Source organism: Ictidomys tridecemlineatus, chromosome 6 (genome assembly GCF_052094955.1).
Source record: "Ictidomys tridecemlineatus isolate mIctTri1 chromosome 6, mIctTri1.hap1, whole genome shotgun sequence".
Lineage (NCBI taxonomy): Eukaryota > Metazoa > Chordata > Mammalia > Rodentia > Sciuridae > Ictidomys > Ictidomys tridecemlineatus.
This window is the reverse complement of record NC_135482.1, coordinates 4,621,280-4,638,398: the sequence shown is the minus strand read 5'-3', so window position 1 is coordinate 4,638,398 and position 17,119 is coordinate 4,621,280. Positions and strand designations below refer to the sequence as shown.

Below are 17,119 nucleotides of genomic sequence, written 5' to 3'. Positions count from 1 at the left end.
ACAAGAGGTGTAAAGAAAGAATTTTTTTCTCATTTAAGTACTTATATTGGAATTTTAGCATATGAAAATATTTTAGAAAATGTAGAAAACCACTAGTCTAGTGGGACTGGTTTCTCTTTCTTTCTGTTTTCGTGGTGCATGGGTAGGCCAGTGCTCTGTCAGTTAGTGGCACCACCCACCCTTCACCCAGTCCTAGGGTTGATTTCTTCTTCAATATTTTGCTAAATATTTTTCTAATTGTGAACTTATGCATTGTTGCAAACTCAGTGAAGCCTAAGGACCAAAATAAACTTCCACAGATTCATGAAGACCCGCAAGGCATCCGCGGTGGGTGAGGTCCAGGCCGGGCACTCTGAGCTGGCTGCGAGCTCTGTGAGGCAGAACTGAGGGTGCCAGACAGGAGCTTGCCAGGTGCTCTCTGAGGACACCTCTGGGCATCAGCGAGGCCAAGACTATTTCTTGTTGACCCCAAGGCATCGACTGCCTTTCCACACTGCTCCCCTCCTGCCTCCTGGGGAGCCCTGCCGAGGCCACAGCTGTGTGACCCCCGGGAATGTGGCCTGTTTCCCAGCGCCCCTAAGGTTGTGGGGGAGTCTAAATAGGAGCTAGGAATAGGTTTTCAGAGAGTGACTCAGTTCCTAACAGCACTTCTAACTGGGCTCTTCAGTCATACCTGCCACGATTCCCGTCACTATACTGACACCCACAAATCATTATTTTGACCCTGAGCCTGCATGGAAATACAAGTATGTGTGTTTTCCACGATGACTCTTTTTAAATACCTCAGTTTTAATTTCTTGGACAGCAAAGAATGACAGACACGCTCCATAGGATGAAATTCCTTTGAGGAATTTTTAAGACCGTGAGTGACTCTCAGTGATGCTCGGACCTGCAAACTCAGCCAGTTTAACTGAAGTGACTACGACACAGGAGGTTCAGACGAAATCTCGCATCTTACAAGATACTACAAAAGACTAAAGCATAATATTTGCTTGGCAAAAACAACAAAAAGATCTGGGTGGCTAGAGAGCCAGACCAACCGAGGCTCCAAACTTACCGGTGACCTGGGCTTAAGGTCCACCCCCTAGGCCTGTGTTTTCTCCACCTATGAGAGGGGTGAGCCTAGCCTCCCCACACGACTATGGTCAGGTCTGAATCCTAATGTACGTTGAACCCTTAGCTGATGACCAGTGCTTAGGAAGGACTTGATCAATGATAGCTATCATTAACTTAAGCTATTAGCATTGCAAAACAACATTAAATATTTGGATTTGTGAGACAATGAAAGCCATGAAGTGAATTAATTTTGTAAACAAAAAACTTACTTTGTTAAATGTTCATTTGTTAAAAATGGGCAGAAAGTGTGCATGATTTTCTTGAAATTACTTCGACTGATGGTCCCTGTGTCTCTGAGGTCATAGGACTGCAGCGTGTCATAGAAAGCTTGCAGATGTCTAGTGATCGCCTCCTGAACCATTTCTTCCACCTGACAGAGAAGCAAGCATATTCACAAAGCGACTCCTTGTGCACCAGACCACACAGGAAGGGACCCTAAGGCCAGTGCTGCTTACCGAATTCCAGGCCAGGTGGAGTGGCATCTTGGACTCTGCACAGGGCAACGTTCTTCTTGTCTAGGTGGAAAGAGAAAGCCGACAAGTAAAAGCCATTCAGGAAGGCAGTAGGGCTTTGTAGGCAGAAGGACTTAGTCTTGGACTTGAACTTTAGCTCTGCCTCAGTTGGCCCCCAGCTCTGAGACCTGAAGCAGGTCAGTTTGCCCTCCGGTTGCCATATGAAAATGGGGATAGTGTCTAATTTTCACTTGTTTATTTAAGCATACGATAAACATGAAAACCCATCATCTAGAAATTAAATAAAGGCAAATAATGAGATGGTGTTCTTGTGTGTCAAGATGGCAAAACGAGAAAGGGGCCAAGGCCAGCACTGGCTAGGGGTCAGAAAGCTGCGAGTGAGGCTGACGGGAGGTGTCTGGAAGGAGCTGGACCACGGCACCCGTGGGTCAGACCCCAGTCTGATGACTTACAGCCTCAGGGCTGGCCTTGTCTGCCGCCGGAGAGATGGGGGCGGCTGGACGCTCTGCATCTTGCGCTCTCTCCATACGCGCCTCTTCAAAGTCATTAAAGTGGTGAGTAAAATAAAGCACAGTCTCTTACGTGCTATTTTCTCCACACTTCTGTCTCCAGCATCTTAAACTCAAGCACTGATCTTAGAGGGATGTCGGAGAGCAGATGCCGGAAAATCGGCCAAAGGGAAAGACAGAAGAGGACATCTAGAGGATAACAGGAAGTTCAGCATCTTTGAAAATTAGATAGCAGAGTTTTCTTGATGTTAAATGTTAACAGTGTATTAATGAAAAAAACTCAGGCTAAAGCGTCACTGATTATGTGATCCTGTTTTTAAATAGAATTAAGTATAACACGAAAATTTTTATCCAAACTCACCAAAAATGTATATACTACATATGTGCAGCTTTAAAAATATCAGTTATACCTCAATAAGCTATTTTTTTAAAAAAAGAAAATGTGTGTGTGCCCTCGTGCACACAGGATTGGAGGACAGAGGAGCAGGACGAAGCGTGGCGGGAAGACGAGCCCCGAGCTGAGGTCCGTGGTGCTGTTCGCTTCCCCGCTTGCACACCTCTGCTTTCTAACTTCTCTCCTCCACTCATTCAGCCAATGACCAGGAGGCCACGCCCTGTGGTACCTGGGCAGTAGTAACCGGAAGGCCACAGTATGCTCAGTGGCCACCACGGGAGCAGGGGCTGCCCAAGGTCTGTAACTGGAGGATGGGGCGTGGCCAGAGGCATCAGGAGGGTCCTGAGCCAGTGCTGGGCACGCTGGGCTCTGGAGGTGGTCCACCAGGGAGGAGGAGCAGGAAGGAGCCCCAGTGCTGCGGCCTGGGAGGGCCACCTGGGGGAGCCCAAGGCAGGGCCACACAGGCTCCTCACCAGCCTTTTCTGGAAGTTCTGCTTTATCCCCAGAGCCCCCGAAAGCCAAAAGAGGGGTGTGAGCATGGCTGACCTGATCGGGTTTCTACTGAGCAAGGCTACCACCCCTCCTGCAGGGAGTGTCCGGCCCACACGGCATAGGACTGCTGTGACGTCCAGACGTGAGGACACCCAAGAGCTGACGCAGGTCCATCTCCAGCAGGGTCCATTTCCACACTTGGAAGGGACTTTGGAGTTAGGGCCAAGGAAGGACCAAGGGGCCTGGGTTGGACATGACATGGCCTTACCAAGGGGGCACTCAGGAAATCATGGCTTTAAAGGGCTGAAGCTTAATGTAACTAGAGTCTAAACAGTCTGTGAGTTGTCTGCTGAATTTCCCTCACAGCCCTACAAGGTGCGACTGTTGCCAACCTTGCTTTTCTGAGGCAGACAGGAGTCTGGGGGAGGTGGAGCGCTCCTGCCCTCACAGCTCCTAGGTGGAGGAGGCTGAGCTGAAGGCAGGCCGAGCCACTCCCCACCCCTGCCCAGACACCCTGCCCCGAGCTGGTCCCGCTCCGAGGCACCAGCAGTGAACCAAGCCGAGGCACAGTTACAGGTCCCTCGTTACAGACGCTGCCTGGGCACAGGTTCACCCCAGCCCTTCGCAGGGCAGCACGCAAGGCACTCTTCCCTGTCTGCCCTGTCAGCCTTCCCACACTTCCTAGAAAATACGTCAGTAGACGTTCATGTTTAAATAGATAGGTATCAGACCCTATGATTTATATATGCAAATTAATCATGTCTATATGAGCTCATCATAAAGTGAAGTTGACGAAATAGGCTGCAGGATCACATAACTATGAGTTTAACCATCTTTTGCAAAATAGGCTCACACACTCAGAGTGGAGGGAAGTGTGTTGGGATCCGGGACTTTATCATCATTTTCATCTTTGTATTTTTGGATATTGTCAGTGAGCTCCCTAGCATGACCCACCGACACTGTCTCCACCATGTTGGTGGCAATTTCTAGAGGTACCAAGAGAAGGGAATTAAACATGAGGCGTTCCCTGTAATAAACTGCCCATTGCTAACCAATGGGTGTGCACCCAACTCTGCAAGACCATGGTGTGAACCCACAACAGGGGGAAGGACTCATTCATGATGTTAACTGCATCCTACCCAGAAGCCACCAGAACAGGATACAGCAGGCATTGGTCAAAAGCTTTCAACCCTGTCTCCAAAGCCAGGCACCCCAGTGAAATCCCTTCAATAGAAACGTCATATCTGAGGCAAAGGTGCAACTCTGGATGTGACTGGTTTGAGATAGGGATTTAGGATAAGGAGAGAGACTGAGTCTTAAAGGAAACACCCACAAGCCACTAAGATGCAGAAAGCACAGTTGTGAACCTGAGCAACACACCCCTGACCTGCAAGCTCAGGGAAGACTGGTGCAGGATTGCCCAGCTCCACCCTGGCTCCACCTCCAGTCCGGCCTCTAACTACAGCCCATCTATAAAAGTGGAGCCCCCACCCCAGGTGAGGCTTCTCATTCTCTGTAGCCCACACTCTCCCTTCAGTGTGTATCTACTTCCTAAATAAACCTCTATCTCTGACTTTGCATGGTGCATGCCGAAATTCTTTTCTGTCACATGTGCCAAGAACCCCTCTGGTCCTGAGTCAAGTTCCCCCTACCTCTGGAAACTTCTGGGACCCTTCTCTGGAGTCATCTCTTTTTCTGTGACAGTTTGATGTAGACAAATAGCCATGCAGCTTCTTAAATCTAAAATCAGAAGCTAATTTGTACCTGTTAAAAGTCATCTTCAACAAACATTGCAGCAAGAAATGCTAAAGCCTATCCTTTTTTGCATTATCTGAAACTAATCTGTTTCTTTAAAAAGTCTCAAAATGTTAAATGCTAATAGCTATCAAGGTTACAGATGCAGTTATAATAATAAAATGTCAACTCTCCATGCAAAAGAAACAGATACTGAAAGCAAGCGTCAGTCACTAGAGGTAATAAGCAGCGCTTTCTTAAAAGGTGAGCCGCATGGTGTGGTTGTCACAAACACCCCCCCAAGGCACGGTCACAAGCACAGTGCTGTCCGCAGAGGGGTTTTCAGAAGTGTCAAATATTGTCCTTTGATGAGATTTGGAAAGTAAAAGTTAAATCAAATGACTTGTGAACTCTCACAATGAAAATTAATTCAGTTGAAAATGTGAAGTCGTTAATTGACTCAAACCACATTTCATCTGCATCTTTTATTTTACTGAATTTCCTGCCATAAAGAGAAAAGCAGAAGCGAAGTCATTAGGAAACTTACCTCGGGGTTCTCTAGCAGGTCGATGAAGGAGCTGGTGCTGACTGACCCAGTGCCCCCGGGGTCCAGGATCTGCATCAGTTCTTTGAATTCTGAATCACTTAAGTTTACAGTTACGCAATTTAGGATGTGTCGCAATTCTTCCCCTGTCATCTTTACCTTACGCTTCTGAGCACGAGTATGTACACAAGGGAATTTAAAAAAAGAAAAAGACAGAAAAGGAAGGAAAAGTATTATATATATTTAGCATAATTTGGTACAGAATGAGCTTTGACCAAATAGCATTATGATTTGAAATGAGAATACCTCCATTGAGGACCATGATGTCACACATGTGCAAGAGCAGGCGCCTGGGGGTACCAGAACCTTCCCAGTACCCTGCCTACGTGTTCTCTACCAGGTGGGCAGGAGACGGCCAGGCGAGGGATGAGGCCCCTCTCTGGGACACAGGCTGACCCCCTTCCCAGGGGTGTCCACGGTGTTAAGGGTCCTCCCAACACCCACCTGGTGGCTCAGAACTTCCCGGCAGTTCAATTTCAACTTGCCAATTTACTAAGAATATTAATTATGCTTGTTCTGAGTATGACCAACCTCATCAATTACATCAGTGGACGATTACTTAGCGAGATCACTTTTGGCCACGCCACACAAAGAACATGTTATGAGCAAGATACTCTGAGGCACATTTCTTCACCCAGAATTAAAAATTGTCAACAAGTAAATTAAATATGAAAATTGAGAGGTCCTGTTTACTGGAAAGAGGGGAAAGAACCCCTACCTCTCACAGAGAGATGCTGTGAATATCAATGCAACACAACTGACATGGAAAGTGCTTACTAAGAGAGACCCAAATCTGAAAAGGAAATAAGTTCCTCTAGGGTAAATTAAATCAGGGAATATATATACATGCTTAGTTTTTGGCTTGGGAGAGATAATCAAGTTTTATGCCCAAATAAGGGATCGTGGCAACTTTTAATAATTTCTGTGTAATCGTCACCACTAATGGTAGGACCTTGTCACCGCCCCAGAAGAAGTACATTTACTCCATTCCCTACTTCCACACAGCTTGAGGCAACAACTGTTTTCTTTCTCTGTGCGATTGGTTCTGTAGACAGAACCATACAATGAACATGTGGTCTCTCTGTCTGGCTTCTTTCAAGTAGTCCAGTGTGGCTGGGCCTGTCCATGCTACAGCATGCTCGAGCACTTTGTTCCTTTTTATTCCCAATTAGTATTACAATATCTTTTAATATCTGGTCACCATCGGACCACCATTTGGATTATTTTCAGCTTGAAAATTATGAACAATGTTGCTATGAATATTTGCGATGTGTTTGTGTGGACTTAGATTTTTTGATTTCTCTTGGCCTAGACCTAGGTGTGGAATTGCTGGGTCAAATGGTAAATTAGGTTCGATTTTTAAAGAAGCTGTTTTCCATGGTGGTCACATGCCCCACAACAGTGTGGGAGTGTTCCAGTGTCTCCTCATCCTTATCAACTTTTTAAAATGAATATTCAATTTTCTCAGCAGCATTTTGAAATCCTTTTCCCCATTAGATTTGTCAAAAAGTGAACTGATAAGTATTTATGGGTTCTCAATTTTGTTCCACTGATCTATATGTCTATCCTTATGCCAATTCCAAAATCTTTATTACTGTAGCTTTATTCTAGAATTCAAAATCAGGGGGATTAAGTAATATAATTTCATTCTTCTTTTCCAAGATTGTTTGGGCAATTCCATGATCTTTGTATTTTCATGTAAGTTTTAAGATCTTTTTTTTTTAACTGTAAAAATAAAAGAGCCAGTTGGACCTTGATAGCATTTGTACTGAATACATAGATGAATTTGGAGAGAACTGAATCTCAGTAATGTTGAGTCCTCCAATCCACGAATATGGAATGTCTCTTTATTTACAACTCCTTTAATTTCTTCTAAGTGTTTTATAATTTTCAGTGTACAATTCTGGCACTTCTTTGGTTAATTTATTCCTGGGAATTTTATTCTTTTGATGCTATTAGAATGGAATTGTTTTCTGAAGTTCATTTTCAGATTGTTCATTGCTAGCTTACAAAAATATAATCTTGTATATTAATCTTATAACCTTTGTGAATGCTATTAGTTCTCTCTCTCTCTCCCTCCCTCTCTCTGCCTTAGAATTTTCTACAGATACAATCACATTATCTTAGAATAAAGCTAGTTTCATTTCTTCCTTTCCAATCTGGATGCCTCTCTTTCTTTTCCTTTCCTGACTGGACTGTAGAGAACTGTAGCACGATGCTGAATAGAAGTGGCAAAGGCTGGCATCCCTGTGTGGTTCCTGACCGTAGGAGGAAAGCATTCCGTTGTTATCATCACTATGCTGTTAGCTAAGGGTTTGCCATGAATGACCTTTATTGGGTTAAGAAATTTTCTCTTCTGTTTCAAGTTTGTTGAAAGTTTTATCTTGAACAGGTGTTGGAGTTTTTAGATATCGTTTCTCCATCTACTGAGATGATTATATGGTTTCAGCCTTCACTCTATTCATATTGTGTCTTATGTTCATTGATTTGGGGGAAGTTAAACCAACCTGGCAGTGCAGGGATAAGTCCCACATGTTCATAGCATCCAATGCTTGTGACATGGCTGGATTTGACTCACTATTTTTGGTTGAGAATGCAACCAAGTCAGGAAGGATGCTCATCTGCATTTTTTCTCGTGACACCCCTGTGGGAATTCAGTCTTGGAGTCACATTGTCCTTGGAATGCAGGGGGAAGTGTTCCTTCCATGCTTTTGAGGGTTCGTGAAGGACAGGTGTTATTTCTAAAAGCAACCTTTGTATTCTTCAATGTAGAGAATTTGCACTTTCATTGTTAAGATATATTTATAGGTATTTTTTTTTAAAAAGTTTTAGCAATACTTTAAAAATTCTTCTTTTTCTAATTATTTATTACAATTGTCTAGAAATTTATCCGTCTTTGTGTACTGATCTTGATTCCAGTGAATCAAATTCTAGTATTAATTGTATCATTTGAGGGAAGAGTCTTTCGGGCTTTCTAATAATGAAATCATGTCACCAATAAATAATACCAGGAGGGGCTGGGGATATAGCTCAGTTGGTAGAGAGCTTGCCTTGCAAGCACAAGGTGCTGGGTTCAGTCCCCAGCACTAATAATAATAATAATAATAATACCAGGAGGAGGAAGCGTGGGTGAGGAGGCAGGATGCACACTGCACGTGGCCATAGGAAATGAGCCAAGCCTGACTGAAAGGCGAGTGGTCGCGATGCCCAGGGCCACTTGCAGGAGGGCAGCAGAGTCTGCAGGGAGCACACACAGCAAGTGGGAGGGACGCCCACTCAGGGCGACCTGAGGCAGCCTTTCTTCAGCTATTCTGCAGTCCTCTCTGTAGCGGGAGTGTCCAGCCTGCTTACTCCTGGCTCCCTTCCCTGCTCTCCTCCTTATCCAGTCCTTTCCATGGCCAAGACCAAGAAAAATGGAGGGGGACATGCCGGTCAGAAACTCCTCACAGCATGACTTCAGGGGGTGTGACCGTCATTGCTGCCTGTGCGAGTCTAGGGGTGAGCTTGTCAATGGCAGCAGCTCTGTGCCATCCACCCAGCTGCTCAGCCCCCTGTGCATGTGGGGCCTGCGGCACTCAGCTCACTTCCCAGTGTGCTGGCTGGCCTCTGGTGGGCAGTGCAGCCCTGACTTTGACACCACCCGGTGTCTGCAGTGGTCAGCGTTATGCCTACCAAAAATGAAACTCCATAAATGACTGCTTCAGTGGAGTAACTGGACCTGAGGTGGGCGCACACACCACAGCCTCTGCCCTCTTACCCAGGAGGCTCGTCCTGAGCCTGCGTGGGGCCAGGCAGCCTGGTTGGAAACCCTGCTCTACTAGCCAGGTGGCTCAGGCTAGCCCCAGCCCCAGCTCCCTCTCCTTGCCTGTCAAATGGAGATGATAATGTCCACGTCACACGGTAGTGAGAGGACCAAGTGTGTACCTGCCAATCGCTTTAGACAGGGCGGACACACAGTAGGTGCTCAATATTATTCACTCAGAGAGGCCAGTCACACAGTCCCAAGGATTACAGTCATCTCCCTGTACCTGGCTTCACTTTTATCCTTGGTCAGCTGGTCAGTACTACATGGTACAAGAAAGTATTGAAAGAGAGAGAGAGAGAGAGCAAGAGAGAGTGCATTCACATAACTTTTATGGCAGCATATTAATTATCTTTTTATCATTTGTCGTTATTGATCTTTCACTGTGCCCGATTTATAAGTTCAACTACGTAACAGGGGAAGTGGCCTATAAACACACGCTGCTTCACACCATTTTGGTGGATGGCAGACACACAGAGTGGCGTGCACCTGGCTGTATACAGGTTGTGTAAGTACCCTTGACCCACCGTGTTCACAAAATGACCAATGGCTGGGAGGCGCTGCTGGTGGGGCCATCAGGGAGCAGCATCTGGCCGTGGGGACCTCAGCATCTGAGGGGAGGGGGCTTGGAGCACATCTCACAGCTGTGCTTAAAGTAGGTAAGACACCCCAGAAGCACCGAGCCCACGCCTCTGAATCCAAGTGGGAATGGAAACCCCAAGTGACGGCAGCCTAGACTGACAGCGGGCACACCGCCAGCCTTGGGGCCAGGCCAGGCAGGGTGGGCTCCCCGCGTGAGCCCTAGAGCTTGCACCTTCCCCTGGTCAGCACCCGGGAATGCGATGCCAAGTGATGCTCTAGTAAGGAAGCTTTGGTACAGGGTCCCACTGGAGTCTAAGGACAAGAAATTCACCCTACTTGTCATTTACTAGAGACTCCGTTACCAAAAATGCTTAATAAATGCCAGGGACCAAAAGGGAGTTCTCCTTCAAAGAATAGCCTGACAGTTACAAGAAACAGCCCCCTAGGAGACATCTCGCCTGGGAGACACCCTGCGGCCATCTGTCTCCCTGAGACATCCTGCGCTATCTCACCTTGTGAAGACTTCTAGCAACTGCCGATAAGAGAGCTCCCCCCATCCCCAGCCCATAAATACCCCTGTGTGAACAATAAAAGTTTGCAGCTTGATCAGAACTTTTGTCTTGCTGTCACCCTTCGTGTCTCTTGTCCCTTCATTCCTCCCCATCTAGGTTCGCTGCCCACATTGATGTGTCCTGCCGGTCGGGACAAATAAATAACCAACGAGGGAAGCGCTGCTTTCTCAAATAAACGTTACGGTGAACGGACTGAAGTTCACAGCAAGAGAAAGCCAGCGGCCAATCCACAGCGTGGCCCTCGCCCAGCACGGTCAGAAAGTCAACAGCGACTGGGCAGCTAGGAACCGGCCCTGCTGCGGGCACCACGTGGCTGAGCTGGTGGCCTTTAGGTCAGGGTGGGCGCTCCAGCAAGTGGGGGTATGTGGTAGCTGCATGGTTGATGCAAGTCCCACCATTCCTGGTGGCCCTGCCGCCCTCTCCCTGCTGATGGCCCTGGGCTCTCTGCACCAAACAAGCAAGGCTCAGCTTTTGAGCTGAGTCCTGCATGCCCCAGCATACAGCAGGAGCTCAAAAACGTTCGCTGGATGGATAAATGGGTGAATACAGAGTTTTTATTGGTCTTGCTCTGAGTGTTAGCTTTCTTAGAAACAATGAGCTTTTCAATGAGAAGGGTTTCAAATCTTACAGTGTTGATTATCAGTAACGCTTTCTTCAACGCCATGTAGCTGTCTTCACCGTGTCTAAATAATTTGGTGACAATATTTTCCTTCTGAGGTTGGTTTCTTGAGCCAAGGCTATAATGGATTAGGAGAGAAACAGGAGAAAGATTATATTCTTGAACTTTGTCCTTTCTTAATGCAAAAAGCAAGCACGTCACAACAACTATAATAATACTTTCTTTGTAGACGACTCTTGCCAGAAGTGGAAAGTGCTTGTGTCGTCCCACTGTCACTCAGCTGCTGTGGGTGTGATCCTCTCAGCATCCATTAGTGGCACCATACCCTTGCCCTGCCCCCATGCTGGTCAGCCACCTTGCAAATCTGTGATTCTGACTTCAACAAAGACCAGGAGAGAGACCACAGATGGCCCCGAGACCTGCCATAGACAGCATGTCATAGCTCACTCACCCAGATACCAGGGACTCACAGAGTGGCATCCCAGGAGCAGGAAGGGGCTCCGAGTAACCGGAAGGCTGATGACCAGGGCAGTCACTAAATACTAAAGAGACCTCAGACAGGGAAGGGACCCAGGGAAACGGGCATTGCTGTGTGGAACATTTTGCTTTACAACAGAGTACAGTGCTCTGGGTGCCCATGTGACATCAGGAAGCCTGGGTTTTCTCTCAAGCTTCATGGGGGGATCCATACAGAATGCAGAAGCAAAGGACTCCTGAGAACGAGCGTCTAAGTTCCAAAACACCCTGGTAAGTCCTCCCTTGCACATTTCTGTGCCCCCCACCCCCCGTCTGTGCGGTTGTGTGAGCTGAAGTCACAACACATCTGAGAGGGACGCAGACACGCCAGGACCCAGGACACCTGTGCCTCACAGTGCTGGACACCGTCAGCACTGTCCCCTTCCATGGGACTCGAGGGCACACCCAGAGCTCGGGGCGCCACGGGAGGCGGGGTCCCTCGCCACCCCCGCCCAAGCACGAGACTCGCTCACCGCCTCTTCAGGTCTTACTTCTCCCAACGAGAAACTGGAATCTTAATTATACCAAGCTCATAGTTCAAAGTGTTTTAAATAAGAAAAATGTATGAAAAATAATCGGTATGTAAGAGTTGATAATTATTCAATGGAGACTAACTGGTCATTCAAGAAATGGAAAAAGAATCACTCAGATGTCCTCCAACCTTTTACATATTATGATTTGTGTAACCAAACTTAAAGTTTCCTTTTTCACATACCTACTTGGTTTTTTTGAGGAAACCATATAACTGACTTCGAACTCCTGAGGCTCATTAAATGATGCTAAAAAATGTTTCCAATTGATTTTACTAGTGGTTTTAAGTCCAAATCTAGATTAAAAGAAAGCAAAAATATTAAACATTTTTTCTATAATACCACACAGATTAGATGCTTAATATTGAATTGAAAATGGAAGCAATGAATTTAGATGACATTTCAAACCCAAGGTAAACAAAATCATTTAGTAAAAGAGTACTACAAATTGATTTTTTTAAAGTAAGTAAAAAACAAACAGATCCCGCCCCCACGCTCTCTGTCTCCGTGTCTGTTGGTGGTGGCACATGCCAGGAAGGAAAGAGGGGAACTGGTTAAATTCTAAGGCCCACTTTGTTTCAGGCTCATTCGGTGGCTGTGGTCAGTAGGCCCCTAGGTGCTCATGTCCTGACCCTCGGATCTGTAGACACCTCACCTTACCTCACACACCTTACCTCACACACCCACGTGACAAGGGTGAACCTTGGGGGGAGGAGTCCCCTCAGTTAGGGGGTGCCAGCGAATCACATGAGTTCTTAAAAATCGAGAGAGCTGCAGCCAGGAGAGGATGTGGCACTGGTGGCTGGGAGAGGGAGGAAAGGGCCGAGGAGCAGGCGGCCTGCAGAAGCCACAAAATGGGAAATGGATTTCCCCCAGAGCTCCCCCAGGGCCCTGCGACTCCCGGATTCCAGCCCTGTGAGTGGGGACGGGGCTTCTCAACTGCCAAACATTAAGATCATAAATTCAGGTGGATGAAGCCAGGAGGCAGCAGCAGAAAAGCTGTGCAGATAAAGTCTCAGCAGGAACAAATAATTGGAAAACGGCTCAAAAACAAATTTCCAAAATCAGTATGTTCCCATGACTCAGGGACCAGTGTTTCTGGAGTCACAGGAGGCCAGCAGGAGCAACAGCAGGAGCCGGGGCAGGGTTCAGAAAGGCCCGAGTCAACTCCCACTCCGTCCCTTCCGGCTGGCTGACAGGCAAGGGGCTCCTTCTCCATCCTCTGTTCTCACCTGTAAGAGAGCGGAGCAGTGGGCCCCGGAGGAGGAGGAGGACAAGGGATATAGAAAAAGCAGCAGGCTTCTCCTCCTTGCAGGCTGGACGACCCCTTGCTTAAAATCATCCCGGGCCTCTCCACCGCTCCTCGGACAACACCTGTCCTCGAACTTCCACCCGTGAGTAGGTGTCCACCAGCCTGTGATCACCCACCTCCTATAGCCACCGTCCCTAAGGCAGCTCCTGGCAAGATGGCCCCCTCAGGGAGGGTCCAGTAACCAGCTCATCGCGATACAGTTCCACCCCCTCACCTCTGGACCAATTGGCTTCCCCTGTGCCGGGAACAGAGTGAGCCGTTGCATAGTGACAGTTCCTCTCAAGGATCTTGACACGTATCCCCTACGATTAGGATAGTGATGTATGTCCACCTAGAAATCTTGCAAGTGAAAGGGGAGCTGCCAGCGTGGATCAGTCAGCTGGGAAGGAGATGCGCTTGCCTTCATTAAATGTGAAATCCAAAGCCGGCCAAGGCTTGGTTGGAAAAAAGTACTTTAGACTCTCGCTGGGCCCAGGCCCTGGGTGGTGCCATCTAAGAACTCGCGCCCGTCTTCTTCCTCTCCCTCCTGTGCAAGGTGGACAAGGGGAAGCTGCCATCGTGCCCCTTTGCTCTCGCCTGCAATGCCCTCACAGTGGCAGGAGCACAGCCCACATGAAATCCTGCCCACGGGAGTGAGTGCCACGACTCAGGCTGCCGCACTTCTAAACGGAGGTCTTGGCATGATCAAGACCACCTGGGAAGGCCAGGTCTGCCCGTGTTTCCTTCAGGAAGAAGAACTGATCTGCCAGCAAGTGAAAAGGGACGGTGGGAAACAAAGCAAGGAGCCGGAGACTCAGTCTGGACTGTTCCATGGGCAGCCGGCCAGCTGTCCGTCCACCACACAGCACCGAGCGCCGGTCTTCTCTAACACGGGGTTTTGCAACCATCTCCTAACTAGTCTCCCTGTGCTTGTCCTGCCTCTCTCCAATGCTCCTGTCTTACTCCATATTCCTGCCAGCCAGAACTTTTTGAAATGAAGATCTGATCAGATGACCCCCTTGCTTAAAATCATCCCGTGCCTCTCCACCGCTCCTGGGGCAACACCTGTCCTGGAACTTCAAGCCTGCGAGGCTTGGCCCTGCTGGCCTCTAGCCTCCCCGCGGCACCCGCTGCTGTCTGCACCAGCACATGGCCCTTGCAGCTCCTCAAAAGGGGTCTGCTCCTCCCTCTCCTGGACCCTCCATGGGCTTCCTGTGCCACTGCCACATCCCCAGTCCTTTCCCATCCCCCTTGTGGTGCGTAGTCAGATCTGAAACCAGCCTCGCTCGTTCCTCCCTGACCCTCACAACAGTGCCTTTGGACTCACCCACCGTCTCCCTCCTGGTCATCACCCACCATTCAGGATCCAGAACACAGCCCCTGACCCTTCCAAAGTGCTGTTACTGATCATGATCAGAGCAGCTAATGGTGGGCAGAGGTCATCACTCCTACTTCTAGCACGTGTTCATGGCAGTGAGAAGGAGACCGACGAGTGGATTTGTCGGGCACGGAGACAAGGACAGCTAGACAAGGGTCCTGGGTTTGGTGTGCTACTATTCACACACAAAAAAATGTTTCCTTGTTACACAGTTTTTCTTTCCCAAACTTTGATGTAATTTGACAATATTAATTTCCATCCTAAATTTCAGCAAGTTGGAAATTAATTTCCTATTATAGGAACATTATGGCTACTATTAAAAATAGAATCAGCATCAATATATTGCTTACCAAATTGCCTTTCTTTTTGGGAAAAATACCAAATGAGATCTTCCCTTGGTACCAGATATTAAAGTAAATTAAAATGGATTAAAAGTTAAATTTAAAACTGTGACACAAAAAAACCTAGAAGAAAACCTAAGTATATACTTATTTGATACTTGAATAGGAAGGAATTTATTCTTAAATAAGAAACCCTAAACTATTTAATCATATCAAAATAAAAAATGTTTGTAAAACAGAAATATCAAACAGCCAAACAACATTATCTACTGTAACTATGCACAATAAACCACTAACATCATCAAACAAAGTGTTTATTTTGGAAATTAATATGAAAATACTAAAACCTGACTTCTTCCAGTAGCATGAGATTCTATTGGACCAACTCTCCAGCAGGTAATCACGGTGCACTCTGGGTTGACACCAAAAACAGCTGCACCGTGAAGAGAAGCAGGAAAGGCTGGTGGGAATCCACGCTGGGAGAGGGGAGGTGGGTCTCTCTCAGTCCTTCCAGCCTCAGGCTGGTACTGCAGCATGAGATGGGGCATGAGCACCATCAAAAAAGTGAACTAAAAAAGAAGCCTTTCTGGTCTGGAAAGTTGAAGGCCAATTGCTGGTTACCCGTGGTCACTAGGGACAAAGTCCTAGAAGGGAAAGAGCCAGACAGGAATCCCTTCATCTGTCTCACCACATTTCTGCCTGGCTCCTGAAGCTCACATGCCCAGAAAACACTCCAAATACCTCAGATAAGCACAAAGGAGCTGACTCAGATCAGGACTGCCACGAAAGAAACAGAGTGTGCAGTTTGAGTCCAACCAATACAGTGGCTAAAACAAAATATACTACATTCATTAGGAAAGACATCCAAATTTATTATCTCCTGAATTGATCATTCCAAATTTCTAAGATGCATTCCAAATATAAACAAGAAAAATGGAGCATACACTAAGGGAAAAAGAAAATCAACAGAGATAACCCAATGTTAACACTAACAGACAAGGATTTTAAAAGCAATGATAATAACTGTTCCTGATGAAATGAATGAAAATATGCTCATAATAAGTCCAAAGATAGGAAATCTCATCTGAGACTCAAAAACATGTTATAGAATACCAGAGGGTCTTATATACGTGTAGCTGGAATCACAGAAGGAGAGGAGAAAGAGAGTGGGGAAGAAAAAATATTTAAAGAAACGAAGGACAAATTTTTCCAAATTTGATTAAAAATATATATCTACAATTTAGGACACAACACAAACACCAAGCAGCAGGACACACACAACAAAGCCATGCAAAGGCACAGCATCAGTGCTAAGTTGTAAGTCAGACTCAAAGGTGACTCTTTTTTTTTCCTAACTTTTTTTAGTTGTAGATGGACACAATACTTTTATTTATTTATTTATATGTGGTGCTAAGGATGGAACACAGAGCCTCGTGTGTGCTAGGCACGTGCTCCACCACTGAGCCACAGCCACGGCCCTCAAAGGCGAATCTTGAATTTACAAGAGAAGAACGACTCATCACCCACTGGAGCAGGAACCGAAGCGATTGTTTCCATCCAGAACAACGGAAGGCCAGCAGTGGGGACAATGCCAGAAAGCACTGAAGGAAAGAAATGTCACCCATGGACTTCCTGTCCAAGAAAATATCCTTCAGCAACGAAAAAGAAATTAGACGTTCTAAATAAAAAGAAAAACAAGGTGACCCATCATTAGCCGCCAACAGCTCGGCCGGGAAGTCCTCAGGCTGAAGGGAAATGACAGCAGAAGGAGGCCCTGGCTCCTCAGAAAGGAAGGAGAAAGGGTTGGAATGGAAAACGTCCCAGAAGAGGAAGGACTCTTTGCCATCTCTTAGCGCACCTGTGAATCTACAACTGACATTGTCTCGTGGGGTTTCTGCACGGGCACTACATCCAGAGTGTGAATGGCATGGCGCGCAGAACAGACCTATATGCCTGCCCAGGTTCTGTTTTATGTGAGTGGTACAGGATCAGCTCTATGCAAACTGGAACAAGTAGGAGTGCATATTATAACCTCAGAGCAACAACGAAGAATGATGCAAAGAAATATACCTAAAAATAACAAGAAAATTAAAATGGAATGTTTAAGATACTCAGATCATCTAAAAAGAAGGCAAGAGGAAAGAATAAAGAAAAAACAAAAGAAAA

At 46.7% G+C, this 17,119-nt stretch overlaps 1 protein-coding gene across 9 annotated transcripts in view; it reads right to left on the bottom strand.

Annotated features, from left to right (window-relative positions):
* Window positions 1-17,119, bottom strand: part of Efcab6 (EF-hand calcium binding domain 6) — a 212,782-nt gene that overhangs the window by 98,396 nt on the left and 97,267 nt on the right. For 8 of the 9 annotated variants that reach the window (XM_078052585.1, XM_078052592.1, XM_078052584.1 and 5 more), the window contains 5 exons: window positions 12,129-12,239; window positions 10,907-11,015; window positions 5,266-5,430; window positions 1,572-1,631; window positions 1,326-1,486 (listed from right to left, as the gene is read on the bottom strand). In XM_078052585.1, coding sequence (XP_077908711.1) covers window positions 1,326-1,486; window positions 1,572-1,631; window positions 5,266-5,430; window positions 10,907-11,015; window positions 12,129-12,239 — 606 coding nt within the window. The remainder of the gene's footprint in view (window positions 1-1,325; window positions 1,487-1,571; window positions 1,632-5,265; window positions 5,431-10,906; window positions 11,016-12,128; window positions 12,240-17,119) is intronic. The other variant, XM_078052586.1, reaches the window with a different exon arrangement.